Source organism: Drosophila simulans, chromosome 3R (genome assembly GCF_016746395.2).
Source record: "Drosophila simulans strain w501 chromosome 3R, Prin_Dsim_3.1, whole genome shotgun sequence".
In the NCBI taxonomy this organism is placed as follows: domain Eukaryota; kingdom Metazoa; phylum Arthropoda; class Insecta; order Diptera; family Drosophilidae; genus Drosophila; species Drosophila simulans.
Window position 1 is genome coordinate 20,478,413 of NC_052523.2, and position 27,769 is coordinate 20,506,181.

Consider the following 27,769-nt stretch of genomic DNA (forward strand, 5'->3'; position numbering starts at 1 on the left):
GCCCGACAGGACCTTTATTCGATTTTGTTGATTAACAAAAAGATACAACCGAATATCTGAGGACATACAGCCGTTATGAGATGATGATTGATTATGAGATCCTTGATTGAACCGCAAACAAAACGATGGGAATAAAAATGAAAAATACAAAAGCATACTGAATAAATATAGAATTTTTTTCAAGCGAAAGAAATTAAATTCACATAGATTTATTAATTTAAAAATTAATATAAATATACTTCAAATATGAAAAGTATGAAAACAAAAAAAATGCAAACAAGAAAAACAAAAAACTACATATATTAAATACACACATACTATATGAGTATACTACGGATTATTATTACTCTTATAATTATTATTATTGTATTGAAGGAAAAATATAAAAGAGAACATTAAACAGCATAAATAAAAAATTACAACAAATTGTTTTGTTTGAACTGGCTTGGAATTGCAGCTTTCAGAAATAAGAAAACCTTGGCATTATTTATTAATTTGTGATAATTTATTTGTGAACTTTTTTTAGACAATGTTGAACATTTTGTAAATCGCTTCAATCTTTTAGACGAAAGGCTCAATGGTGAACTCCACCGCCGAACAGGGCGTGGTCAGCTCGAAGGCTTGCAGCACTGTGGGATGCAAAACACCAATTTTGCCGATGACAACACCGTCGTACATCACATTAGCACAGCGACCGGGGAAGTAGCTGGGATCTGGAATGAAATGGTACATGGTTAACTCAGGATCACAAGAACTCATCGACAACTTACCCTCTGTAGCCTGAAGGTAATATCCCTTGGTGCCGCTAGCCGATTTCCAGGGCACAGAGAGCAACTGCATCACGCGATCTAGCAGGCCGTGGACTACCTCGAAGCCAGCGGTCTTATTGCAGTTTACAGCACACACCCTTCGCTCATTGCGGGCACCAACTTCCGTGCTCTCATCCGCAACCACCACGTCGCTGATCTCGAAGAGCTTCAGGGGCAGCGGCATCTTGCGATTGGCCACCAGCGTCTTGAGGAGACCGGGCAATAGGGTCGTGCGCACTACTTGGAACTCCAGGGTCTTGGGATTGCCTATGTGCACGGCCGGCAGGGCGTCGATGTTCTTGTTCAGCTTGCGCCCAATGTCATCCCGTGAGCAGAGCGTGAAGGTCAGCGCCTCGGTGAAGCCCGCCTGGGCCACCTGTTCGCGCAGTTGTTCGGTCAGTTTGTTCAGTGGGAATTGCTTGGCTATTTGCATGAATGCAGGCAGCGACTTCTTAATGTTGTTGTAGCCGTAGGCAATAGCCACGTCCTCGTAGATGTCACACGCGTGGATCACGTCGTGACGCGTGGGCGGGATCTTAACCACCAGCGAGTCGCCATCGACCTTGGCCTCCAGATACATGCGCGTCAGCATATCTGCGAGCTTTTCCGCCGGCTCATCGATGCCAATATAGGCATTGGCGCGCTTCACCGATATCCGCTCCTCGCGCACCTCCAGTTCCGGATAGGAGATCACACTGCCATCGGGTTGCACCACATCGCACGGCTCCACGGTGAACTTCTGGGCGCAGTGCTCGGAGAAGAGGCATACAATGGTGTCCAGCACCACCTTCGCCTTCGTTCTATCCGTGGCCGTGCACTCGATGAACACGTTCTTGGTCTTCAGCGAGATCTTGGAATGATCACCGTTGATGATGGGCGGCAGTGAAAGCACCACACGGTTGGCATCGTAGATCACTGGATAAACCGGTGATTCCCGAATGATTGGCAGATATTGCTTCAGCTGCGCATGCGTGGAATAGAAGTCCATAAGCTCGCTGCCAGTCATTTCCTTGGTTTGGTTAAGTGGCTTGAACTTGATTTGATTCGGCGCCAGAGCCTCGTAACTGAAGGGTCCCTGTAGGGTGTCCAGATCATGCGTTCCGATAGCCACCAGCGTACGTTTGCGGCAGATGTTCTGATGCAGCTTGTCCTGCAGATCGATGAAGCTGTTGTAGGAGGCCTGCGTAAAAGTCACGTTCCGAAGCACAGCGGCCACGGCGTACGGACGGATCTGCGCAGTCGAAGGGTCAATCTTTAGCACCTGCCTCTTGGCCGGCTCCACAAACTGGAACTTAGGGGGCTTGAGTCTGAAAGGGCACAGTCCTGTAGCATAGTTTCATTAATATGAAAGCGATGGTTCTTACTTTCCCTGGAACACCAGCAGACCCGTGACCAGACCCTCCAGACAGAGCAGATCATACCGGTTGGCGGGTATGTCGATTCTGTAGATGATCTCCTCGCTGGCATTGGCCGCCGCTGCCACATCGCCCTGTTCCTTGGTCAGCATCTGCTTCTCCGTGGTCTGTGGGCATTATTTTACGGGATTTTAACATGTGTTTACTCTTTAATAGTCAGCAGCACCTACCACTTCGTCCAGCTCCAACCCGAAGGCAAAGCAGAGATCCTGGAACTCATCATCGGCTACGGGAAAGGGGTAAACATTAGGGAGCTCCAAGCGATGAAAACGTGATTACACGTGGACTCTTCGAACTCACTGTACGTCTTGCCGAGCGCCTCGAAGAGCAGATCCCGTTTAACTCCAATGGTGGGCATACTGAATGAATCACCTGTTAATCCCGAGCTGGCTTTTAACACAGATAAATGGGCTTAAATACAAATTGGCTTATTTCAGACCGGGGCCAGTGTTGCCAATTTATGGTGACCGTATTTTGCAGAACTATCGCATGGGTGATGTTTTGATGGTCACCCTGACTTATGCAGGAGGGTCACACTATTTTCCATAAAATAGCTTGTACACACTGAGACTTAAAGCAATTGATGAAAACTAAATAAATCGACTCGTTCACACTGAAGCTCAGAGTTAATTTTGAGTTACGGTTAAGTTCTCATATATTTAATATTTGATTTTGATTGAATTTATTCACTTCAAATATTTATTTTTAAAATACTGTAAAATATATATATATTCAATTATGTAAATACATCGCAGTGAACTAAATACACAATTTAAATAGTAATTAGTTAAATACTAAATACAACTTGCCGTTTCCTTTTACATCATAAGATTCACTTAATAAGAGATATATATTTGTATAGCTAAGTGTATAAGGCCCCCAAAAACAGTCCGGGCGCGCACAAAATGATTGGGCAAATGGGATCGGAATCCAAATTAAAGGTCACACATTTCTAATCAAATAGAGTTATATTTACTAAAAATGTTTATGGACGTGGTCGCTTTCCGTAAAATTTGACTGACAAAAACTTATTTTCGAGTTTCGTTAGTTACCAATTTTGACCTATAGACCATCGAAACGGCAACGTATTTGATCAATGCAGTGCCGGTTTGTCGTATTGGGGGTCTACTGTTGTTTCTGCATAGCAGCAGCAGCAGGCCCATTCGGCTTGGCGGCACCCAAATTCTTATAGGCCTTGCCCCCGTTGCGCTCCCATTCGCGGTTGAACTCGTGCTCCAGGATCTCGGCGCCACGCTTACGCGTCAGACCCGTCTCCTCCAGGCTCAGTTCGCACATCTGCATGTCGTCCGTTCCGGCCACCAGTAGAATTGGCGGCTTGTCCGCATGCAGTTCCATTTGGCGAGCGATCCACTGGCCATCAAAGTGGGCATACCACAGACCGCGCTTGGCTGCAGGGGATATATTATTTGAATATTTCACAATTTTATAGTCCGTGGTACACTCACTGTTGTCCGGCGCATTGGCTCGCATAAAGGGGATCCGGAAGTAGCGATGCTGGGCGGTCACAATCTCCTGGATTGGCTGAACCAAAGGCGGCTGCTTGAAGGCTGCAATGGAAATGATTGATAGCATTATAAAATATAGATTTCAGTGCTATTTACTTACCGGCTTCCATAACGCTGCGTGGCGCACGCTCGTTTTCATCCATGGTGGTGCGCTTGCGGTTCTTTGCCTTCCAGGCGTGGTACACCTTCAAGCGGCGATGGAACTCCTGACGGCATGCCTGCAAAATCACAGGATTAATCCAAGTGTTAAGTGAGCAATTCCTCTTGACGACTCACCTCCAGCAGCTCAATATCACAGGACGTGTTGATAGCATCACGCAGCTCCGAGTACTTCCACTTGGACAAGTCGTACTTCTGCTTGCCCAGGGCCTGTTGTTGGGCCCGAACATTTTCCGATCTGGCACAGGAATCGCAAGAGCAATTAGCATCATTTTCAATTAAATACTTTTTACAAAGATATGTATACATATTCAGCGCAAGCAAACAAAGTGAGTCATTGATGGCATCAAATGTTCATAGTGACAGGATATAAGTAGGAGAATCGAAAGGCAACAACTAAAAGCCAATGGGAGTTTGCTAGTAGTAGTATAGGCTACAGATGATTTCGATTAGTGGGCACGAGCTTATTACTTTAGGTGTTAGTAATTTAGTTAGTATGAAATGTTTTCAAAACCAGCACCAACTCACTTATTCAAGTACCGCGAAGCAATGTTTGACACAACTTGTGAAAAACTTGTTCAAAAATATACAGAAAGTAAAGAAGTTAAAGTAGTAAAGAATTGTTTGTTGATTTGTTTTTTTTTTATCAATTCATTCAATATCCAATTAGTGTTTTTGGGAAAGCAAGAAAAGATTGACAAAATTTACAAGAGTGGTAGACATAGGTAATTCATAAAGCGTGCTATACCTGATCAATTTGTTGGAACCCATGGGAGACGCGTCATTGACACCACTGTGTTGTGTTCGTTGGGTTGGAGTGGGTGTTGGGTGGTGGTGTTTGGTTGTGGAAAGTGTGGAGTGGATTCCGTGTGGGGGAAAAGGAAAAAGTTGGTGAGTTTTAAAAAATAATTAATATATATAATATATACAATATAAATGGACAACCTAACAGGCCAAATCTGATAATTTCCTAATATTTAAACAGAATTATTATTGTATTATTTTTACATCCCAATTACTGTATCAATATTCGGACTAAAACCCATTTAAAAATCATAATTAAAACATTACCCAATTATTTCTGGCCTTATAACTTGTACTAGGTTTTGACTATATAATCACATACTTGCGTATAACTGGTGGACTATCCTCCACCTGGCCATTGGACTCGTTGGCCAAACGCAGGGCCAACTCGTGATCGCGACGTTCCTGTTCGAGCTGCTGCCGATATTTGGCATCATCCTTGGCCTCCTTCTCCAACTGCTCCTGCAGCGCCAAGGCGGCACGCCTATCCTCCTCCTCTTGACGCAGGCGCTGAGCTTCCGCTGCCTTTCGTCGAGTTTCCATCTCCGCTTTGCTGTGCATTTTGAATGGGGAGTTAGTTAACAACTCCTATCTAACAAAAACTAATACGCACAGTCGCTTGTTTTCAATTTCCTCGCGCTGGCGCTGCTCCTCCGCCTCCTTGGCGGCCCGTTCGGCCTGCAGGGCCTCTTGGATCTTGCGCAGACGCTCCTGCTCCTCGGCCTGTTGCTGCTCCTTAAGCTTGGTGTTCAGATCAACTGTTAGCTTGTTCATGTTGGCCATGACCACGGTGTACATCGAGTCCATTTCCCGTTGAGTAATGCGTGGATTCATCTGTTTTGGATTAAGTATTCAGTAATGGACTAGAACTGGCATTTATCATAACTTACCTTGATTTTCTTAATGGCATCATCGATCTGCCTGTAGATATCGTTTACCCCACTAATAATCTCTTCACGACCCATCTTCAGTCCACTTGCGATTTCGATTGTCTTGAGGGTGTTAGTCCGGATCTTGTTGATCTTGCCAATACCCTGGTAGCGTGGACGATGCTGCTTCCGGGCCAGGAAACCACGTGCAATACGCTGAGCTATTAGAACACACTTGTTGCGGTAGATGATTCGATTGCGCACTAGGGAAGAGAAGTAATGAACATTACACAAAAGGTCAAAAGGAAGTTTTGAGGACTACTTACGCTTGATCACGCAGAGGGCTCCCAGAGCGGACTTCACCCAACGCGATCGAATCAGCCACTTCTTGACCTTGGCCACTATGGCCAGCATATTCTCCGGATCAGAGCGCATGATGCGGTCGAACTCCACGAATTTACCAGGCCGGAAGAAGACCTTGGTGATGCCGAACTTGAAGTCCTTGGCGCTCAGATTGAGGGACTGGAACATGGCTTCGCAGAAGGTGCGAGCCGGCAGTGAAACGAGTTCCGGCGGCAGCACCGATTTGTACATGCTGTAGAGATCGGCAAAGAGAACACGCGATGGATAACCGTGCTCCATGAGTTCCAACACCGAAATTGTGCCCGAACACTTCAGTTGGGCCAGCGCCAGGCTGCCCTCAAACTGTCGGTCGATCATCTTGCTGTTGGGCTTGATGCAGCGTATGAAGTTGGTCCCCTGAAAGGTAAGATTAATTAAATTTCGGTTTTGGTTAAAAGTCCATTGTGTTGCTTACATTCTGCTCCAGTTTCTCCATTAGCTCGCCCAGCTGAGTCTTGAACTTGGATCCCACGGATATAAAGTTCAGCTTTCCACGAACCGAAGTACTACTTCCCGAGGGGAAGAGGGTCTGCAGCAGGGGATTATCGCACTCCTGGACCAAACCCTCCAGCGAAGCATGCAGGGCGTCGTTGTTCTTCTCAATGAACTGCTCCGTGTTGTAGCACACAGCTCCGGCAAAGTGACGCACCAGGAAGCCCTCCTCATCGCGCAGGGTGCGGTGGGCCTTCAGTCGCGAGGATCTCGGCAGACCCAGGCGATAGTGATTCGCCCAAGACTTGTGCACCTCGGCGGTGAAGTGCGAGTACGAGGGCTTCGGCAGCTTGGACTCCTCGTCGAGCAGCGTAAAGATGCCATTCGACTTTGCCTCGATCAGCTCGATGATGTCCTGGTTATCCGTGAAAGTGATCTCGGGCACATTGAGGCCTTCGCGTTTGTACAGCTCCTGCTCGTTTTTCAGTATATTATCGTTGAAGAACTTCTGCAGCTTTTCATTGCAGTAGTTGATGCAGAACTGCTCGAAGGAGTTCACCGTGAAGTACTCAAATCCAGCAATATCGAGCACGCCGATGTAAAAGTTTGAAGCCTGGAAGGGAATGCTCTGGTTGATCAGGCCCACGATGCGATCGAATAGTCGACTATAGATGGCCTTGGCCAAGGCATCCCGTGCATTGCTTGCCTCGTAGATCTTTAGAGGAACCCTGCGAGAATGATGGTTTTGTAAGTCATTAAATGATAACAAAAGATCCCTTCAACTTCGATGATCCTTACATGATAACCGTGCCCTTGAAGCCACCTCCCTTGCTCTGCATCACTCGGGACACCAGGGCAGTGCGCAGCTCTGTTTGATCCACACCCAGCAGGCCACTGGTGATAGTTAGCGACTGCTCCGAAGCCTCCGACACCTGGCAGCCACCGCGCACATCATCGGGTATCTCCTCGAAAGCAATGTTGCCCAGGTGGAGCACAGCTGCCACCAGAGAATAGATGCCCAACTTCTCCGTATCCGAGAGTCCCAGACGACCTAAGGCCTTGTCCAGGTTGTGGAAGTGCTGATAATCATCGATAATCGGATCCTTCAGCGGACCCTTTTGCTGGTGATTCTTCGACTTCTGTGAGCCCGGTATTAGCTGTTCCGTCTTGGCGTTGGCAAAGTACTGTGTGCAGCCAGAGAGATACTGCCAAAGAAAGTTTAAGCCATGAAAAGAGAACGTTTCCGAACGATTGATGGGAAAGACCTACCCTGTAATCATCTGGTTTGCCCAAGCTCAACTTATCGCGTAGCTGCTGCGGAGCTCCGGCGAGGAGCATGTAGAAAACATGATAGTTTCGCTCCTCGGCGCTCTGCGTGCAGATGCGACTCTTCTCCAGCAAGTAGTGCGATATGTAACCACCGACCACCTGACACTTGGCATCGTAGTGCACCTCAATGAACTTTCCAAATCGCGAGGAGTTGTTGTTTCTGGTTGTCTTGGCATTGCCAAAGGCCTCCAGCACGGGATTGGCTACGGGAGTGTAATCATTTAGAGCTGTTCCTCAAGCATCCTCAAATATGAAGCACTTACCGTCCAATATCTTGGTCTCTATGGGACCGGCACTGTCGTGCGAATAGCACAGGTATTTGAGCAGGTATTTGGTGGACTCCGTCTTGCCGGCGCCCGACTCTCCGGACACGATGATCGACTGGGACAACTTGTATACCCGCATATCGCGTATGGCTTTATCCGCTGTGGGTTGGTAAGGGAATCGGTTACTATCTTCTATAACATACTAATATCAATTCTAGTTACCAATAGCAAAGACATGAGGAGGCAGTTCACCCAGGGAACGACCATTGTACTTCTTGATGGTATCGGGTGCGTAGAGCTCCTTGATCTCACGATACGGATTCACGGCGATTAGTATGTTGGCCACATATGTCTGCAATTCAAGTTCTTAACATGGTTCCATTTTCGTTGGTTCTAATTTCGAGTACTCACGTAGATCTTGTCTTTATAGTAACGCGTTTTCAAATTGTCCAGAAATGTGGCCTCGTTGAGCAGCATGAGTTCGCCTGCAACATAAAATCATTTGGGTTAGTAAAACGCTGGAAATTGTACGGGTTTTATGGCCCGAACCCCCCGACCACTTTCACCCGCCTGTCTGCAGGGTTCGGAGGTCAGGTAAGCAAGCGTAGCTAACGATTACCCCACTCTAGGGTTAAGAAATATATAAAGCATTTCGCCAGATCTGTCCCATACCATTACCCTGAGTTTCTTTCACTCAATTTGAAGCTAATTCACTGAAAAATTTCGGTCTAAATAGGTGGTATCTTTAATGTGAAAGCCATCTTATCGGGTTGGTAGATAAGATCGCTACCCGTTGCAGTTAAGAATGTGCCTCATAGCCCTGATATTAATTTAAGATCACTGACGTTCGAAATCTTTTTCTTTACCCTACTTTACTCTTTGTGGTTTCGCTTTCTAGACTCACGTAAATGATTTTTCGTGGTAAATGTTTTATTTTTAAAGGGAATAAACTATCGTAGTTAATTCCAATTCCAAGTGGAATTGGAAAGTTCTTTTGCGATCAAGTGCAGTAGATTTTGTTTTGTTAACTTTCCTGCCCAACTTATATAATAATACGTGCTAGATAAGACTCCAAAAGGTCATCTAATATTTCGCCAACTTGGATACTTACAGTTGTCATCATGATCCTGGGGTCCATCGCACGAGGAGTGGATATCATCGAAGTGACACGTGCGCTTCGGATACTTGCGATCGGTGGGCGTAACCTCGAACTCCTTGGCGCCAATCTCGGTGATCCGGCCCTGTATATAGCCCTCGGCGGCATCTCGCACCCACACCAGTTGGGTGTCCTCCAACATTTTGCGCACTGCAAAGGGGGAACAGAAAAAAAACACTATATACTATACCGCATCGAGCAAATGGGCAATTTCAAAAGTTTAGCTTTTTACATTTATTATGTCAGGTACAAGCGTATGGCGCGGGACAATATCAATGCGAAAAATCTTATCTACCTCGCAGTGCCAACACAGAGAGAACCGAGGAACTGGGATTCCGGCCAGGTACAACCAACGCTCCACACTGGTCGAGTGTGGAAAGACAAGTGAGTGGTGTGGTGTAGAGTGGAGTGAAGCGATCGGCTGGCTGGAGAGATTTGTGTGTGTTGACTCTCGGCGAGTCATTAGGGCTACTACCGGTGCCGGTGTTTTATGGCCATTTTAACTGTCTGCCTTCCTCTCTTCGGCTCTCTCAATCTCTCTTTGGAGAACTGAGAACTGAGCCACTGAGGGAACTGAGGAACTGGTACTGGCTTAGGCAGTACCTTTGCCTCCGTGACATATGGATACCATTGTTCTTTAACTGCTGTTGTCGCTGTGGCAGTTTCTGTTTTTCGTCTGCCTCCGCTTATTTCGCCTTTCGTTTATGTCTATTCGCTGCTTACCTTTCTTGGTCATGCACTGCCTTCTGACTCATGGGCGTTGTGTGAGTAGACCCGTTGATAAGCCCCCCGGCCACAAACGCGGTCAAAATAATAGTAACTGTCTGGCAGTAAAGAGATAATAGTAGATTAAATGCGCATGCAAACGCAAGCTGGATGATGCTCACTTAGCGCACTCCCTTCTCTTCATCTAAATATCACTTCTCATGAGTAAAAGTTTCTATTATTTACCTTAGAATAGCTGCATATAGCCAACTGATCTCAGGTGTATGACCTTGTTATGCGTTTTGCCAAACAACTAGCATCACTTATAGACATACATATATACGAACGTATAAGAAAACCACAAGTTCCCATTTACAGACTTGTAGCTGTGGAGCTATAGCTCTATATATGCATATATCTGCATATACCTTCCCCGACCGATATCTGATTTCGGTAAGCGAGACAGTGACGTTGGAATTATTGTTTTGACGAGAGCGTCAAGGTGAAATCCATTTATTCAGCGCTCGCTAGGTTAATGGTGCCTTTTCACTCTTTCCCCGATCTCTTTCCATGTAACAATGTACATATGTATGTACATACATACCTACATATTGTGGCGACAAAATGCTCTCGAATTTTGTAGGGGAAACAATAGCTTTCTCAGTTCATTCTCCCGCATTCATCAAGATAAAATTGCCGCAAAGTGCTAAATTATTAAATGATTGTTAAGCCACTGTGTTTGTTTTGCAAAATGAGTCAGTTTGGTCTGTGGGACGACTCTGCTTTGACAGATGAGAACAAAACAGAGAATCAGTGAGAGAGAGTGGAGAGCGAGAGAGGAGGAGAGATTCTAAAGATGCTGAGATACTAGTTTTTGTGTGTGGGAGTTTTTCCAATAGATCACTTGAAAACGTTTAACGCGGAAAGATGTATGGAAAACAGATGTGCAATTATTGGTTTTGTTAGGAAACGAATCTCTCATTTACAATACAGTTGTAACATTTAATTTTACTGTTATTTCTGGCTCATCAATTCGTTGGTTTAAAAAGTTCTTAAGTGCAAATAACCATCTAACTTCATATGTATAACAGTACTATTCCCTATCTATTATATGCTGACTCATGTTACCTTTTAGTTCCAAACTTTTGCATTTAAATTATGTCACGACAAACACATTGCATTAACAACTTAGTGAAGTCTTATCGACCCACAAGTTTTGTGTGTTCCATATGAAGTGAGTCATGTTGGGTCAGTTTTTCCCCCAACTATTATTTGGCTTAAGCAGCATTAGGTTGGATATTAAATGAAACTTCAATCTCGTGCTGATAGCGAAGTGTTGTAAACAATTTATGGGCTGCAATGTATCCATCATAATTAGCCCAGTTTGTGGCCAGAAAGAAAGAAAGCGGAGCTTAACCCCAGACATATGGTTGAAATCGCTTTATAATGCGCCCAGGCAAATTAACAACAATTACTCAGACAATTTAACATAATCTTGATTATGCACAGAGCAAAAAATAATGATTGGCAAGGCGATGGAGTTGGGGCCATGTTCCACACACTGTTCCATATGCAAGACAGCCACAATCACGGCCACGTTGTCGCCTTCTTCTCCTCCTGGGCCTTCCTCCAGTCAGTGCTCTTCAGTCCTCTCTGCCTTTCCATATGGGCTGGGCCACTCGAAACTGCTGCCCCAGCATGAGATGGCGGCATAAATTACAAATTGCGCAAAAAACAAGCACACACAGTGCATGCAAAAGATGAAATAAAAAACAAAAAACAAGCGAGAAGTTGCCTAGGAACCAAGTGATGGAGGTCTGAAAACAGAGAAGCCAGCATTTGATGGCCGTTTATGGGGGGCAGAAGAACTGGCCCGGCTGCATTCTTGGCGACGACCAGGCATGGAAATCCAGGCTCCAAGTTCCCCCAGATTCTCATTCTTTTCTCCACCCAAGGCGGCACTATGCGAAGTGCACTTTCCGGATTCTACATTGTATTACTTGCCACATTATATTTAATCAAAATTTAGTACAATTCATTAAGGAACGTTAACAGAAAGAGTTTATTACAATAAGAACAGCATCCTTACATTTATGTACCATAGAGCATAAATCTTTAGTTTCCGATTGTCTTTGGACAAGATTTTCTCTGAGTGAAGAGCAGGCAACCAAGTGTGGAAGCAGCAAATGACTTGGCGGCGGAGGAAATGCTTCAGGGCGACATTGACAATGGACATGGCCAGAAGCGAGCGAAGGTGTGGAAAAAAATCAAGAACACACAGCGGACGGAGGCCTCGAAAAGGAAGATGATGAGCTGGGGGGCACTGGAAGAACTAGAGAAACAGCCAAGTCATGTTCAAGAAGCTTATGAAATGTGAAGCCGGACAGACCAAACGAACCTTTTGTGCTCCCTAAATGATGAAGTGCAGCCTGAAAGAGCCACCCAAATGGGCGGGTGACGACACCTGCTGCAGCTAACCGGCTTATTTGGTTTTGGCCAAGTCACACCGTGCGTATACGTAATCCGAGCACATGCAATGAACCCACGACCCGCTAAACCAAAACCCAAACCAGGTCCGAATAGCAATTAGCCAGGAGCTAAGCCCGCAAGGCAGACGCCTCTGCGTGATTTTCTTCAAAAGGAATAGAGAGTAGACAATGTTTACTTGCGAAAATTGGACGGAGTGGGTGCTGTTGGGTGTGATATCATCATGTTTACTCGCCCTCTTCCGTCGACCAAAAAAAAAAGAAGGAAAACCTTGTTGCGTGCCAGCTTTTTATTATTGTAATTTTCTCTGCTTTTGGAAAACGTGCCTGTTTGTTTTCATTACTTTTTGGCAGGCGCAGTCGTCATTGTCTATTCTAGAATTAATCACAAGTTGCATAGTAACCAAAAAAGTCACTAAACTGTTGTGCATTTCATAACTATGAACAATACAAATGAAGTTGTATTCTAGTTGTTATAAAGTTGCACTTCCTCAAATAAATTCAATATTTGAATCAATTTAATTACCAAACAGTTGCGCAAAGTAAATGCATTTTAATTAAGCTTTCGTTTTAATTGTCTTAATTATTACGATACCCAATCAACATTTATTCTAGATCACAAAAGAAAAGGCTTAAAAAAGTCATTGCCAGCACTTAATCGAAATAATGTCTGGCGATAAGATTGTCTTGACAATTAAGCCAAGTTAATTGAACTCACCCGTGCTGGCCGAGTGCACCGGATTGCTATTGGCATAGAAATCCATTTCGGGGTCCCCAAACTGCAGGCCAAACTCCTCAATAGGTTAATTGCAGTGCAATGCACTGGAGCGAAGACTTTGGCACTCAAAAAAGGGGATAAGGGAGTGCGTATAAGGGTGCTGGGTGAGTCACCACGGGGGTTGACTGTATGCGAAACCGTTTGGGATGCGAGTGAATACTGAATACGGGTAAGTAAGTAGTTAGCTGATTTGTTGACTACCACAAATGCTGCACAATTGATTTTCACTTTGCCGCTTTTCACTATCGATTAAACACTTTCCACTCGCTGGCGAACTTTGGCCCATCCGCTGGATTATCCCATGAGATGCAGATTTTCACTTTTAATTGAGTTTTCTCGATTAGTTTGCGGCCATTGCACAATTTATGCCAATTTCTGACCTACATTAAGAGGTAAACACAATGGCGGATCGAAAGCAGACGCGTGTCGAGATATATGCTGTATATATAACTGGGAAATCGCTTGCGATGATGCTGAACTTTTGACATCAAATGCAACTGTTATTGTTGCTGCCTTTGCTAGGATGATGATGATGATGATGTTGCTACAGCTGCTGCTGTTGCCGTGCAGTTTTCACCCAGTAACCGAGTTCTACGATTCGGGCAACCGCCCCGAAAAACAACAAAAAAAAAAGAAAAACCGATTGAGAATTATAAGAGGGCGAGACACGGGGGACACACGTGGCGTGACGACTGCAGCAAACGCGCGACATGCACTGCCGATTGCCGGATTCTGGGCAGGATGCCCCGCATGGAAACACGGGGTTGCTGCTCATCGTGCCTCTCCAGCATATCGTATCGTTTACGGCATTCGGCTTCGTTAGCTGCCAACTGCGCCGAATCCGCAATTACCGATGGCGACGGACGACGGAGTGGGTGGCACAGTAATAATTCCAGCTGCGTGCCAGGCGCATTTTATACCCCGCACTCGAAAAGGTTTTATTTGTTTGTGCCCCAATTCGGGAGCGGGACCAAACAATGGCACCCGTGGCACTTGCCTCAAGTGCGACGACGGAGTCATGGCAGCCGATCCATGTTGCACCAGGAAGTCGCCTCGCGGCAATGCAGCGGCGTGAATAACAACTTCCGGATTTAACTGCACATACATACTTACATACATACAGCAGGGGTCAAGCGCGTAGATCTTGAGATATGATTGTAAATTTATAATATTTTCCAATATTTTTTTTTACTAATTCAAAGTGATGGAATACGAACTAAAACAATATGATAACAATATAAGTTGAGATTCCCAGTGCAAGAATCAAGCGAAACCTGCTGACCGCAGACGTACAGCAGCTGCGGTTAAAATAATAGCACTACTGCAGGTGGAAAGTTTATTTCCTAAAAAAAGGTATTGAATGTTTATTTTTTTTAAAGTCTGATTGCATGAATAATAAGTACCATATGTTGTCTCTCTAAGCAAGAAATTTTGACTCTCTCAATGTAACGGTTCTTTTTGTTTTTGGGCACTTTCTGCAAAAGGGCGCTAAATGAGGCGGTAACAAAAATAGCACTGACCACGTTTTTACTAAATAAAATTAATAGGAGTGATTGCTTTGGGTTTTTTTTCGACATATTTTGAAAAAAGGAGTTGCATTAAAGGTTTTAATTGAATTTTTTTCAAAAGAAGACCAAAAATTCTCTAGTTATGGGTCGGGGAAAGCATTTTACCGTCGAAATAAGGAATTTGATTAAAAACATGATCTGTGAAGGTAAAACCTACGCTAAAATGAGACGTTTTTTTTTGTTTTTCAAACAATATGATCCGCAACGCACTGCTGTTTGTCGAAAATAACGAAAAACGTGGAAGAAAGCCCTCTATGTCCAATGTGGAGATCAAGCGCTTGGTTCGGCAAAGCAAGAAGGAGCCTTTTAAGCCGGTGACGGAACTGAAGAAGGAGCTTCAGATAGCTGCAAACGTGGAAAAAGTTCGCAAACACTTAAGACAAAACAACCATAATGTGTGCAGTCCCAGAAAAGTCCCGCTTTTGACTGTGAAGCATGTGGCAAAGCGAATCGAATATGCCAAGATACGCAAGGACTGGCCTGTGGAGAAGTGGCGCCACATTTTGTGGTCAGATGAGAGCAAAATTGGGTTTTTTGGTTGGAAAGGCTCTCGATCTTATGTTCGGCGTCCACCACGAACTGAAAATAATCCTCGCTTCACCTTTAAGACGGTAATGCACTGGGGATCAAACATCATGGTATGGGCGTGCTTTTCATACTATGGAGTAGATCCGATTCATATGATTCAAGGCATCATGGATCAGCACATTTACACAGATATCCTGGAAAATGTGATGGCGCTATATGCCGAGGATAAAATGCCGTTTTTTTGGACATTTCAACAGGATAACGACCCAAAACACACGAGGAAGAAGGCTCGAAAGTGGTTTGAGCAGAAATCGATCCGAGTAATGATCAGTCACCCGACTTGAATCCAATCGAAAAACTTTGTGCGGACGTGAAAAAAAGGTTTCTGAAGCCAAGCCCAACCATAACGAGAAACTTTGGATTCATGGGGGATCGAGGATCAAGGATTCATGGAGCAAAATTCCTCAAAAACGGTACCAGGACTTGGTGGACTCCATGCCAAGAGGATGCGCAGCTGTCATTGCCTACAATGGTCACGCAACCAAATATTAAGATTCTTTAAACATAGTTCTTAAGATATAATCCATTTGTTGAACTCTTATTTTATTTTTTTAGTTAGTTTTAGCAAAATACGAGAAACAGTGCTATTTTTGTTACCGCCTAAATTTTGAGGTTTTTCTTTGTTTTACCAATTATTTTTAAAATATCCATTAGATCTGTTACCAATTTTATTATTTCAATTGAAAATCATTGTAGTATTTAAGATTAGTGGAAAAAATTTTGAAAAAATTTCAGAAAATAGAGAAACGATGGGGCAAACACGAAATGTGCTTTTGGTGCTATTATTGTTACCGCAACTGTACATATTTATGAATAATTGTAAATAAGTGAATATATGTATTTTCCATACTCGTGGCTATGTTGCACTCCAATTGGCAAATTGAGTTATTCACACGCAACAGCTGCTTGACTGGGGCATTCAACAAGGGGTTTTATGGGCTACATGGGTTGGGGTTAGGTTAAGAGCAAGCTTCAAAGCTCCTCGACGAATTCTGGTAAACAAAGCGATTAGGGCGGAGGGAGTAAGAAAACAAAATCCGAGATTGATTAGCGATTCGTATTCGTGAGATGCATCTGATAGCGGCATCACAAAAGCTTTTCCTGCGAGCTTTCTAAAAAGCAAATGGGATGAATGGATAGAGCAAATCAGCGAGCTGTGACGTACCTGAAAAATCAGGGGGTTGTGATGCGGGGAGGGGGAATTTAAGTCCATTGTTTGCCTATCTGCTGTTCTGTAATCGCTTGATCAATACCAACAAACGAAACGAAACGAAACAAGGCGAAATGAGAGCGAAATTTGCAAAAAAAAAAATGTTCACGAGTGCAGCAAAGCATTCTATAAATAACTGTACGAATTGATGTAAATTATTATGGACGTAGGACGCTTTTGTCCTAAATTTCCAATCAAGGATAATACACAATGTAATTAAATATTTAAATTATTTAATCTCATCATCTGAATGCGGCAGTGAAAATACCTAATCACTATGCAAACAAATAGATAAACAATGGTATGCATGTACTCAACATCCAAAATATGTACATGTTCTATATATAGAGGGGGAAAACACCCCTTTTTCCACTTATTCAACGACCGAATGAAAATGGCACTGGCTGCCAGGCAGCCCCGTTCGCTTTTATAGCTCTTTTGGCGGCGATTCTGCACAGTCAGGTTGGCCGAGCGGTCTAAGGCGCCAGATTTAAGCTCTGGTTCTCGAGAGGGAGCGTGGGTTCGAACCCCACACCTGACAATTGTTGAGTTCTTTTTTAGTGACTTAATTTTATTAATTACTTAGTTTTACACGAATTTTACTCGTACAAGTTGATTAAATGGCCTAGTTAGTAGTTTAACATTCGGGATATTAGAAGTTTACATCTAAAAGTTCTTAGTGGAAACGGCTTGTCTTGCTTCAAATAGAATTTTACCACATGTGCACTAAGGAACTATAAAATAGGGGAATTATTGATATGATTACTCGTAGGATGTAACAGTACGTTTCTTTGCCCTTAAAGGTGATGATAAGCGTTACATTGCGATAAGAAGTGCATAGCGCACATACAGAAGTATGAATCACTTTCATGAATTACATTTTCTTTCATACCACATGAATTTTTACCATTTTCCCCTTTTACATTTTGTATCTGATCTGCTCATTTTCAGCCCAAAATGGTTTAAAAAATAGTGTCATTCTGTGTGTGTCATGGAAAACTGTTCTACCGTTGCGACGAGGTTCAGCTTCCGGTTTGGCCAAAAGAGCCGCGGGCGGTGACCAAAACTAAAACTAACTAAAACCAAAACCAAAGTCCCAACCCTAAACCCAAAGCAAATACAATAAATGACCGTTGTTGCCGTTGCCTTTGCTGAATAATTAATAATCATGTTCGTTATGCGCCTATTGTTTTGGCATGCGCTTTGTTATGCATTCTGTTGCATTGCGCAATGCTGCTTGGAAATGGTCAAAATGAGAAAACAGTTAAGGGCAAGCTGTTGGCCATCGGGCTGAAAAAGGGAAAAGCTAGCTAGTAATTAATGGAAACAACACACAGGTTGTTTATTTGATTTGTCTCGCGGCGTAACTTTAAGAAATGTGAGAAGAAGATGATCTACGATCAATTGATTTAGATGGGGAAACTTGTGAGGAAAATTATAAATAATTGGGGGAAACTGAAGCAGAGTGTTGGCAATTAAGTGTTATGAGAAATTTTCAATTTGTAACCCCATATGATTTGGTTTCATTGAATCTCTATCAATTCAAACCCATCTCACTTTATGGATTTTCTTGCAGTTGGCATACAAAGTTGAGAAACGCTTCTGTTATCCAACCCATTACCATATTTTCTGGCTGACTCTGCTCGGTGACCCATTTCCTCTAAGAGCCCTTTAGAATAGCATATTTGTGCCACTTCCCGGTATAAACAAAACCCGAAACAAAGAGTAGGAAAACGAGAAGAGCAAAAAATAATATTGCAAGCGAAACAATTGCCATCATTTCATAACGAAAAAAAAACCAGCTCGTATGCCATTCTACCACGGTGGAAAACCAAAACATCTCAGACACAAAGGAAAATTAAAGCAAAGTCGAAACGAGACGGCGAACCACGAAAATTGTGTAATAATTGCGACACTTTCCTGGGTTACAACCCATGAACAACTGGAGGCAATTTGAGGCCAAAAGCGCTGAGAAAAGAAGCTCACAACTCGCAGCCCGTTCAGTTTTGTGTGGATGAGCATTTCATCGGAATCCAATGGACATTGTTGGCCAGATTGGCATTGTTCAGCCAGAACCGATCTCCTATGAGCCCAAAACCAGTTGCGTTCGCCATTCCGGCCAGTTCCTTGACCATCTTCCGATATCAATATCAAGTTCAACCAGTCAAGACGCGCTGCTCACGTGATGCAGGAGTCCGGGAACCGGGTCCGCGAGGATGGGGGCACAGGGACGCACTAACGGTGCGACAGGTTCAGGTTCGTATTCGGAGTAGCGATTGTGCAACGCGGGGGCTACAAAAGTCAACAGTGCACTGATCGAAAATGTACTAACTTTATTCAATAAGTTTAGATAGGAGTTTAATCAGAAGGCAACATAATGGTGACCCCAATCAAGTGCAAAGGTGACCCAGACATATGTGAATATACATAATAATAAGTATCTATATATTATTACCCACATTCTGAAGATGATAATGCAAATCAAATATCAAGTCGATAGACAATCCATATTATTCCCGATTTAAGTAGCTGCCTTTCCCTAACTGTAGCCACTGCACGGATTTAGAAGCCATCCGCTGGGCAACCAGTTGAACTTGTTTTGGCCGCAGATTTTGCAGCTGCCAGTGGCCACTACCAAATGGGTTCAGAGTGATGAGTCACTCGGGCTAAATGGTCCAACTTGGCCCATCCAAAAAGCCAAAAAAAAAAAAAATGTGGGGGGAAAATTGGTCGAAAAGCAATTACACTTGCAACAATAGAAGTTGCAGCTGTAAAATTTATGGCCCTAACGTCACAGGAACACGAGTTTGGTTCGCTTAACCGACAGCGGGAAACGCAACGGTGACGGGGCCAGAGTTCACTGTACCGTAAAGCGTTGGCAAGCAAAACGCTGAGCATGCGCAAAAGTCACAACCGAAACAAGTTTTTCGTAGCATTTTGTTTTTCAATCTTTCTCTGTTATTTGCCATCCCTGTCCGATTTTGTTTTTAATTTTTTTGGTTTTTTTTTTTTCGTATTTTAGTTTAGTTTAAAGTTTTTCATGTGCCCCACAAATGCCGAGTCGAGTGCTTTCAGCTGCAGTGCGGGTTCAACGACTTGGAATTGTTTAAAAAAGATATAGCGGAGAGAGATGGTGGATTATTTAAGGCGAAGAAATGACTGTCGATAGTTAAACGTCGAGCAAGTGGAACCAATTAATGCGGACCAGTCAAAAGAAATCCGAAAAAGCCGGAAAACTACCGACAATTGAAAAGCGTTTTTTTACTGAGAGCCAAACGGCAATTAACGCTGCTCGTTTCCTACAATTCGGAGATGCAATTAAAATGCAAATGCTAACCGCTGGCTATCCACATCCAGACCCAGACCCAGACCCAGATCCGAATCCCATTTCCATTCCCATTGCCATTAACCAAGTCATTTACACAGACGTTGATGGATTTGTGTGACGACCCTATAACTCATTTTCCACGACACATGTTCACAGATTTTCCATATGGTGTGGACCTGCAAGTCGTTACTTTGCACTTGGCGGATATGTAAGCATGGTGGAAAAAAAGCATGGAGCACCATTTTGAAGGCTTTGTTTATTTTGGGTCACATTTGGGGCTTTGTGTTAGCCAGCCTTTGTTTTTTGGGCGGCCTGTGTGTGTTCCCAAATATGTGTTATCGTTTCACATTTAATCTTATCTCAGTTCCCCAACACAATTACCCCTTTGATTGTCGCCAGAAAAATAAATACCAGGTAAATATAATTATTTTCGTCAGTTTGGTTGTAATGCGAACAATATAACCAAATTTATTGGCCACACAATCGCACAACTAGCAAATCGCCGAAAGTCGAGCCTCTTTCCCATCGAAAACTATAGCTATGCAAATCTATTTTCAGTCGCTTTGTTTTAAACGATTGTTTAATGATTGAAAAGTTATAAATAGACTGGCAGTCATTAATCAAACGAAAGTAACAGTTTTTGACAAAAAGTTGGAGATTGTGGGATTATGGATTATGAATATAAATGTTGCTACAAATAAGGGAAGTCGTTTGTAACTATAAAAATAGTCGTATCATTATCAACATACATGACTCACATGAGCTAAGTGGTTGAAGTTTAAGCTTGAAATAATTTATTTATTTAGTGTTTAAAAGCTAGTGCTATCTTATCATAGTTACAACTGCATTCCGTACTTCGTAGTTTATATAGTTTGAATCAACGTTTTTGATATATTTTTGAACAGGAAACTGAAACGGAACTTTCTTTGCATATATTGATCCAATATTTTATAAGCACGTGTTGCGTTGGCCAAACAACAAAATTAACGTACATGAATAAAACAAGAGGGGCATGTACATAAAAAATCCATCAACGATGCCACGGATAGGAGCAAAATACATCTGGAATTATGCTAATCGACTATCAAAACAAAAGCTGCAATTAAACCACACACTCTGGCTGACTTTCACTGCGAATCTTTGAACAATCGTCGGCCGTTTCAGTGTTTCTCTTTTTGTATTATATGCAAATTGGTCTAACGCATCTCGAGCCCAACTGCTGGCCACTCCAAAAAGATTGGGTTGCCTCCGTCCGAGAAACTGTGTGCTACATATCTGTAGGTTCCCCGTTGAAGGTTCCATATAATTCATATGGGCAGCTGTCGGCGCTGACAATGGAGATCAGGATCGTGATCCTGCGATCCTGTCAGCTGTGTGGCGCGTGTTGGGAATTGCCTGCCACCCGGCGAGGGGGAGGTCACGTCGGGTTGAAAAGGGGGTTGAACGGGGCTTGAGTGACAGCCAGCACAGGGACAACAACAGGACTTACTCCAGCGCACCGCAAAGGATCTCGAATTATGTGGAATTATATGCGCGACACGTCGGGTAGAAGTTCACCCTTGTGCGAATATTAGGTGAAATGATACAGTGATACCTCAACAAATCTATCAAATTTTTACTATAAAGTGAAATGTCTGGTTAAAGAGAAATACAAAAATGTAATTTAGTTTTAGCACCCATATAAACAGTCTTGTCTTCTCTAGCCACCGATTCCTGTGAAAAAGGAACCATTCCTCATCCCCCAGAGAATTGTAAATACCCTGGCCACATGAAAGGGTATCGACGAACCCGTTTAATTGGCTTTAAAGTACTCAGAATAGATTGGGCACGTCTGCAAACATGGACACGCATGCGCAGGAGCGGCGTCCACATCCCTGCTCCTCCAGCTCCTGCTCTTCACCCATTTTCCACATAAATAAACGAAATGTGCCTCGAATGGGAAATCAGACGGCCAGTGAGTCGTTTGGGGAGAACGACACTTGTGTTCCTGGTTGGGAGGGGAGTGGAGGGGGTTAGGTGGCTCCAAGAAATGTTTGCTCATTTCCGCACTCAATTAAAATGGTCGGGACACAAAACTATCTTTGAGTTTGCTTTAAAAACACAACAACAACTGTGAACTGGCGACGTTGACATGGGCCCCTGTCTATAAATAGAATTATATACATACACATACATATGGACACATGGAATAGGGTGCATGGTTGTGGGTGCGGGGGATGTGGATGAGGATGCGTGGTAGGAGGACAGCTGTGGGAATTACAGGAATGGTGGTGACATTTGCTGTTGCGACTGCGCACTCCTTTTGTTGGACTTACGGTCACGTTTTCTGTTCGAACCTCCTGTTCTATAGAGAACTAATAATATTGGAGGGCAAAAAAATGTAATGCAATATGAGTCATGGTTACAATTAGTTTATTAAAGCAAAAACTAGCTACATGCTGAGTAACTATTTGGTATAGAAATAAATAAAATGTAATAATTGCTTGTACTTCGGTTTAGTTTATGCACCAAAGACGATTCCCAGTTGAAAGTACTCATATGTAGGGTGCAGTCACTTCCGCGATTGCTAATCGATTTCTTGGTTGCACCACTGGCATATTGTACATATGTACATAGGTAACCGATTTTCGTGGACAAGAATGTGCCAATGTCAGGCGGAAAAGCGAAAAGCGCAAGTCAACAGAACGCAAGAGGCAGCAAATCCGCCTTCACAGGTGACCACCACTCGCTGTCGGGTGTTTTCCCCTAACCCCTAATCCTCTAGAGAGATATTGGCCACTTACCTTAAGACGGCTGCAGATCTCTACGTGCGTGAGTTACTGGCAAATGGGGATTATGTTTCCGTGGACGCACACGAACACATTGATGACGGCGCAATCCACTTGGAATCGATCTCCTCCGTGGATTTTGTTTGGTTCGAATTTAGAACTTGCAATTTATACCAACGCTAAACTATTCCGAAAAGTTTGTAACACTTGAAGTATTTTCAGCTGGGTGTTGTGTTTGTTTGCCTCGGTTTTAACAGTTCAGATTTGAAATTCAAGCGGCGATCGGAAGGCGACGAGCACGAGCGTTTCGAATCGCGTACCGTCGCGTTGGAGAGTCGAGTCGAACTGAAATCAAATCCACAACAATCCACTTTTGGATTTTCGATTTCGAAAAGCAACGGCATCGAAACAACAACAAGCACGCGCAAAACAGCTGACCGCTAGAGGTGCCACCACCATTGCCGATAGTTTGTGCGCACAAACTGCCCTGCAGTGTGACCAGAGATTAGTTTTGGCGCTAATTTTAAATATGCGTTACTTTTCAAATCCATAATGGTTTGATTCGTATTTAAAATACTTCTTTTGGGAGACTTATCAAACCATTTGTGCAGCCAAGACTTAATAAATAATCAGTTCTAAACTTAAAGCTCATAACAAGATTTTTAATCTTAATCTCAGTAAGCTAAGGCTTTAACTTTGGAATATGGTTATTCAAGATGCGCCACTTTAAGATGATTTTTAATTATGGTAAGACTTAAGAAAAATTTGGATACGCTCGAGTTGTAAGTGTAATCAGTACACTCTTCAAAAAGATTCGCCGCTGATCGTGCCGTTTTTAAGTGTAATTAAGAAAGATGCAAACGAAATTGGCCAAGTTTGAATGGAATGGGTAAAGAATGCGGTGATATCAAGTGGTTCACTCTTCAGCAACACCTGCATCACGACTGGTCCACAGTCGCAATGGCTTATCCGGCGGTATGTTGGAGAGGGTTGTACTCAGTTCTCAGTACTAAACTATAATTATTTCAGCAGAGCAAGAAGATTTGGCAACTTTTCAAAATATAGATTTCGATGTCTGCACAAAGGTGCGTTCTCATATTCTTGATTCCTATGTATTTTAAGTTTAGTGACGTGGAGCAGAACAATTGGTTCCCACATTCCACCCGTACTCTTTGTAAAAGTTCCAAGAGGGGTTGTTTACTGAATAAAAAGTGAGGTGACTAATTACTTTGCTGTCCTTAACTTTACCCGCTACCACCACCTGGATGCATTCTGCGGATCAAATATTCCGGCAGCCTTTGTTGCAAGATGATACCGTGTCCAAAGATTTAGATAAATAACACTGGCGAAAGAACAAGAAACGAGGGTGAAAGAGGAGCCATTGTATCGTACGATTTTCCGCCTTTGATTTTTCGCTCTCATAATGGGTCAGCGCCCCGCTTATTAATTGAACTCAATCAAGAGCGTCTTTATTAATTGTTGTAGGGGTATATTGTGTTACTATATTATATACTATATACTATATATAGTCGAACCCTCCTAACTTTGTAACACTAGACTTGAAAGTTGAAGTTAGAACTTCAAGTCAGTGAACTTATAGATTAAACTTTATTGATATAATCTTCTAATGAAACTAAGTTCTTTTAGCAGATGAAAAGTGAAATCTCATCGAACAAGAATGGGTATCTCCTAGTCGCTACCCTCAACTGCGACCATTTCTTCGTATTTTTGCGATACCCGCTTAATTGTCTGTCTGTCGCAGCGCAGCTCAATTGGAAGTGAAAGAGAGCGCGGAGCTCTGAGTGATCGTGATCGCCTGATTGACGAACGACTGCCATCGGATGAGGCGTTCGAGTTTCCACTTACCTGGCTTACCTGGCTGCAAGCGGCTGTGCAAATGGAAATGGAAATTGGTAGAGGATTTCCCTGTAAGTGGCCGGGGATCGGTGTAATGTGCTACCAAAACGACTAGGGGTGGCTCCGTACCATGTTAGTCATTTCTCCGCCTTCTCCTCGTCCGCCTGGAGTGGTGGTATCTGGTATTGATATCTTGGTATTAGAGACCCGCTCTCCCGATTCCACATCGATTCCACTGAGAGTGCGCATGCAGCCGGCGTTTGTTTGCCGTTCTTCGTTTCGCATATGAACATATGAACAGTCGGATATATCCGAGCACCAGAGAGGGTCGGATATATAGCCGCCTTTACTGTTGGCCCTGTCGGTCGGCATGAGCTATTGCTTTTGGCTTCGGTTTGGTCTTGGTTTGGTTTGGATAGTCAGTTCGGTTTCGTTGGCCTGTGGTGACGCATCTAGATAGCGGGTTGCCGGTTTCTTTCGCGAAGTGCCCTTGTTTCCACCGCGGATTCACTTCCTCTCCCTGGCCAACATATTTCGGCAACACGTGTTGGCCGATAATTGCCGGAACCGGGACGGAGAATTCTCGCTCTCCCTCTCCCACTTTCTCTCTCTGTCTCTAGGGAGCAAAGTACACGTCAACGGAGCAGAGAGTAAACTCTATTTCTCGGAAACTTGCGAGTGCGTCGACATCACGAGATTGTGCCAAAAAAGCATAGCGTTTCCGATTTGGTGTTTCATTATACCGGCGCCACTCGACGAAGTCAGCTGCGCGGACGGAATCTAATATTCGGATTCGTGGACTCTGGACAAAAGTGCTGAGTGTGCAGTTTCGCCATGGGCTACGACGAGGCCATCACCCATCTGGGCGACTTTGGACGCTACCAGAAGATCATCTACTTCCTCATCTGCCTAACGTCCATTCCAGTTGCCTTCCACAAGCTGGCCGGGGTGTTCCTGCTGGCCAAACCGGACTTCCGGTGCGCACTGCCCTTCGAGAATGGAAGTAGCTACGAGTTGCCCACCCACCTGTTGAACCTATCGTATCCGCCGAATGAAAGGTGCTCCTACTACGATGTGGACTACACGGAGGAGTACCTGAATGGCAGAATTCCACGGAGCAGCAACGAAACCAAGACCTGTTCCAGCTACGTTTACGATCAGAGCAAGTATCTCAATAGTGCCGTGACCGAGTGGAACCTGGTTTGTGGCAGGGATTTCATGGCCGCCACCAGTGATTCGCTCTTCATGCTGGGAGTGCTCCTGGGCAGCATTGTGTTTGGCCAACTGAGCGATAAGTACGGAAGAAAGCCCATCCTCTTCGCCTCGCTGGTCATCCAGGTGCTGTTCGGCGTTCTGGCTGGAGTGGCTCCGGAATATTTCACCTACACGTTCGCCCGGCTGATGGTGGGTGCCACCACTTCCGGAGTTTTCCTGGTGGCCTATGTGGTGGCCATGGAAATGGTGGGTCCGGACAAGCGCCTTTACGCCGGCATCTTCGTCATGATGTTCTTCTCCGTGGGATTCATGCTGACGGCGGTCTTCGCCTACTTCGTCCACGACTGGCGCTGGCTGCAGATTGCTCTAACGCTGCCCGGACTCATCTTCATGTTCTACTACTGGATCATTCCGGAATCTGCCCGCTGGCTGCTCTCGAAGGGACGTAAGGATTGCGCCATTGCCAACATGCAGAAGGCGGCGCGATTCAACAAGGTGGAGATCAGCGATGAGGCTTTGAGTGAGCTGCTCGATGAGGGAGAAAACTCCGAGGAGAAGGCCAAGCAGAAGCTGGAGGATCAGGAGCTGGATGAGGGACCACCGCCCTCCGTGTGGGATCTCTTCTGCTACCCCAATCTCCGGCGCAAGACGCTGCTCATCTTCCTGGACTGGCTGGTGACCAGCGGCGTGTACTATGGTCTCTCCTGGAACACCAACAACCTGGGTGGCAATGTGCTGCTGAACTTCGTCATCTCGGGAGCCGTGGAGATCCCCGCCTATATATTCCTTCTGCTGACCTTGAACCGCTGGGGCCGGCGATCTATCCTGTGTGGCTGCCTGGTGATGGCGGGTCTCAGTCTCCTGGCCACGGTCATCATTCCGGAGCGAATGCACACCCTCATGATTGCGTGCGCCATGCTGGGCAAGCTGGCCATCACGGCGTCGTATGGAACCGTTTACATATTCTCCGCCGAGCAGTTCCCAACCGTGGTGAGAAATGTGGCTCTGGGCGCCGCCTCCATGGTGGCCCGTATCAGTGGCATGATGGCACCGTTCCTCAATTTCTTGGCCACCATTTGGAAGCCTCTGCCGTTGCTCATCTGCGGATCGCTGTCCTTGGCAGCCGGATTGCTCTCCCTCCTGCTGCCGGAGACGCACAACAAGCCCATGCTGGAGACCATTGCGGATGGCGAGCGCTTCGGCAAGAAGACCAAGGGAGATGTCTACCTGGAAACGGGCCAAGAACTGAGAGCAGCAGAGGCGCAGCCACTCAAGGGATCAGGCGAGACGAATGGATCAACCATAGCCAATGGCCACTAGTACTAGTAAGCCGCTGGGGCTGAACTTTAAAGTTTCCAGAAATTACAAACAGGGCATCTAGAATTCGGTCACGCCAAAGGCAGGGCATTTACCTTTAAAACATAGACCAAGTATTATATAAATTCTGAAATCTCACACGTAACCAAAAAAGAAAAGACCAGGCAAAAGAATTAAGAACGAAAAACAATGGGTAGCAACAAATTGATCACAACTCTTATAGCATTTAGCCGGGTAGTGAGGAGCGGTCTTATAAAGAGGGTTACGAATTCCGAAGATTAGGGGAGGTTTTTCCCTGAAAAATTAGCTGGAAAATATCCCGTGTTGCTGCATAATTTATTCCTATATATATTTAACTTTAGTTTACCACATACATGTAGTAGATGATTTTCAAATAAACGTACTTTCCCAGAGATTAAATAACTTTACCCCTCCTCCTCGTTGACCCCTCGTAAACCCGGACAGAATGTCTGTCCCATTCCATTAGGAAATTTGAAACGTGTTTCCGCTGTGTTTATTTTCGTAGTTGCTTCTTATCAGCGCCCAAAACACGAGACTATCATTTGAAAATTGGTCCCGTACTATAAATCACGAGATTAACAAGTGCTTAGTTAGTGCTACAAATTAACAATCATATTTAGTTGCAGAAAGAACTCATCATATGCCTTGGAATGCGAATCATAATCGTATGATTCTTGGGCATAATGTTGCATTATTCACATCTCGCGAGCACTTTGACCTTGATCTTTTCCTACGTGGCTGCTCGAAAAGTGGGTCGTCTA

The 27,769-nt window shown here is 44.3% G+C and overlaps 3 protein-coding genes, 1 long non-coding RNA gene and 1 other non-coding gene across 10 annotated transcripts; 3 read left to right on the forward strand and 2 right to left on the reverse strand.

The window, feature by feature from the left end:
* Positions 1–483: 483 nt before the first annotated feature.
* On the reverse strand, positions 484–2,729 carry LOC6729376 (phenylalanine--tRNA ligase beta subunit). Its single transcript, XM_016174802.3, has 5 exons — positions 2,525–2,729; positions 2,395–2,450; positions 2,174–2,331; positions 771–2,116; positions 484–713 (listed from the first exon to the last, which is right to left on the reverse strand). The coding sequence occupies exons 1-5, from the start codon at positions 2,580–2,582 to the stop codon at positions 562–564; spliced, it is 1,770 nt and encodes a 589-aa protein (XP_016036014.1). The 5' UTR covers positions 2,583–2,729; the 3' UTR covers positions 484–561.
* A 193-nt stretch (positions 2,730–2,922) lies between these two features.
* LOC6729377 (myosin heavy chain 95F) lies at positions 2,923–22,950 on the reverse strand. 5 transcript variants are annotated; one of them, XM_016174796.3, is made up of 18 exons: positions 22,614–22,950; positions 9,123–9,317; positions 8,423–8,496; positions 8,234–8,363; positions 8,009–8,170; positions 7,686–7,948; positions 7,215–7,621; positions 6,400–7,144; positions 5,909–6,341; positions 5,604–5,845; positions 5,327–5,547; positions 5,036–5,266; positions 4,658–4,702; positions 4,438–4,482; positions 4,027–4,147; positions 3,851–3,968; positions 3,691–3,792; positions 2,923–3,633 (listed from the first exon to the last, which is right to left on the reverse strand). In XM_016174796.3, the coding sequence occupies exons 2-18, from the start codon at positions 9,307–9,309 to the stop codon at positions 3,350–3,352; spliced, it is 3,810 nt and encodes a 1,269-aa protein (XP_016036016.1). In that variant the 5' UTR covers positions 9,310–9,317; positions 22,614–22,950; the 3' UTR covers positions 2,923–3,349. The 5 variants fall into 5 exon arrangements, with proteins under 5 accessions (XP_016036016.1, XP_016036019.1, XP_016036015.1 ...); XM_016174799.3 differs by lacking the exon at positions 22,614–22,950 and adding an exon at positions 13,077–13,822; XM_016174795.3 differs by lacking the exon at positions 22,614–22,950 and adding an exon at positions 9,463–9,600.
* Positions 16,960–17,043, forward strand: Trnal-uaa. The gene has a single exon. It is a non-coding gene; the product is annotated as a tRNA-Leu (tRNA).
* A 295-nt stretch (positions 22,951–23,245) lies between the features above and the next one.
* On the forward strand, positions 23,246–23,844 carry LOC120285076. Of its 2 annotated transcripts, none has more exons than XR_005544344.2 (3): positions 23,246–23,345; positions 23,411–23,573; positions 23,631–23,844. It is a non-coding gene; the product is annotated as an uncharacterized LOC120285076 (long non-coding RNA). The 2 variants fall into 2 exon arrangements; XR_005544343.2 differs by having other exon boundaries at positions 23,287–23,380; positions 23,439–23,573.
* Positions 23,845–24,730: 886 nt separating this feature from the next.
* LOC6729379 (organic cation transporter-like protein) lies at positions 24,731–27,156 on the forward strand. Its single transcript, XM_002104658.4, has one exon. The coding sequence runs from the start codon at positions 25,290–25,292 to the stop codon at positions 26,988–26,990; it is 1,701 nt and encodes a 566-aa protein (XP_002104694.2). The 5' UTR covers positions 24,731–25,289; the 3' UTR covers positions 26,991–27,156.
* The last annotated feature ends 613 nt before the right edge of the window (positions 27,157–27,769 follow it).

Bases quoted from the DNA above. Each gene is read 5' to 3' on its own strand.
- LOC6729376 (XM_016174802.3), bottom strand. From the start codon at position 2,582: ATGCCCACCATTGGAGTTAAACGGGATCTGCTCTTCGAGGCGCTCGGC. The intron at 2,332-2,394 runs GTAGGTGCTGCT...TAATGCCCACAG, and splicing joins GGTTGGAGCTGGACGAAGTG to ACCACGGAGAAGCAGATGCT. The intron at 2,117-2,173 runs GTAAGAACCATC...GTGCCCTTTCAG, and splicing joins CTGCTGGTGTTCCAGGGAAA to ACTCAAGCCCCCTAAGTTCC.
- LOC6729377 (XM_016174799.3), bottom strand. From the start codon at position 13,122: ATGGATTTCTATGCCAATAGCAATCCGGTGCACTCGGCCAGCACGG. The intron at 8,497-9,122 runs GTAAGTATCCAA...TTTATGTTGCAG, and splicing joins CCAGGATCATGATGACAACT to GCGAACTCATGCTGCTCAAC. The intron at 8,171-8,233 runs GTAACTAGAATT...ACCAACCCACAG, and splicing joins TCCTCATGTCTTTGCTATTG to CGGATAAAGCCATACGCGAT.
- LOC6729379 (XM_002104658.4), top strand. From the start codon at position 25,290: ATGGGCTACGACGAGGCCATCACCCATCTGGGCGACTTTGGACGCTAC.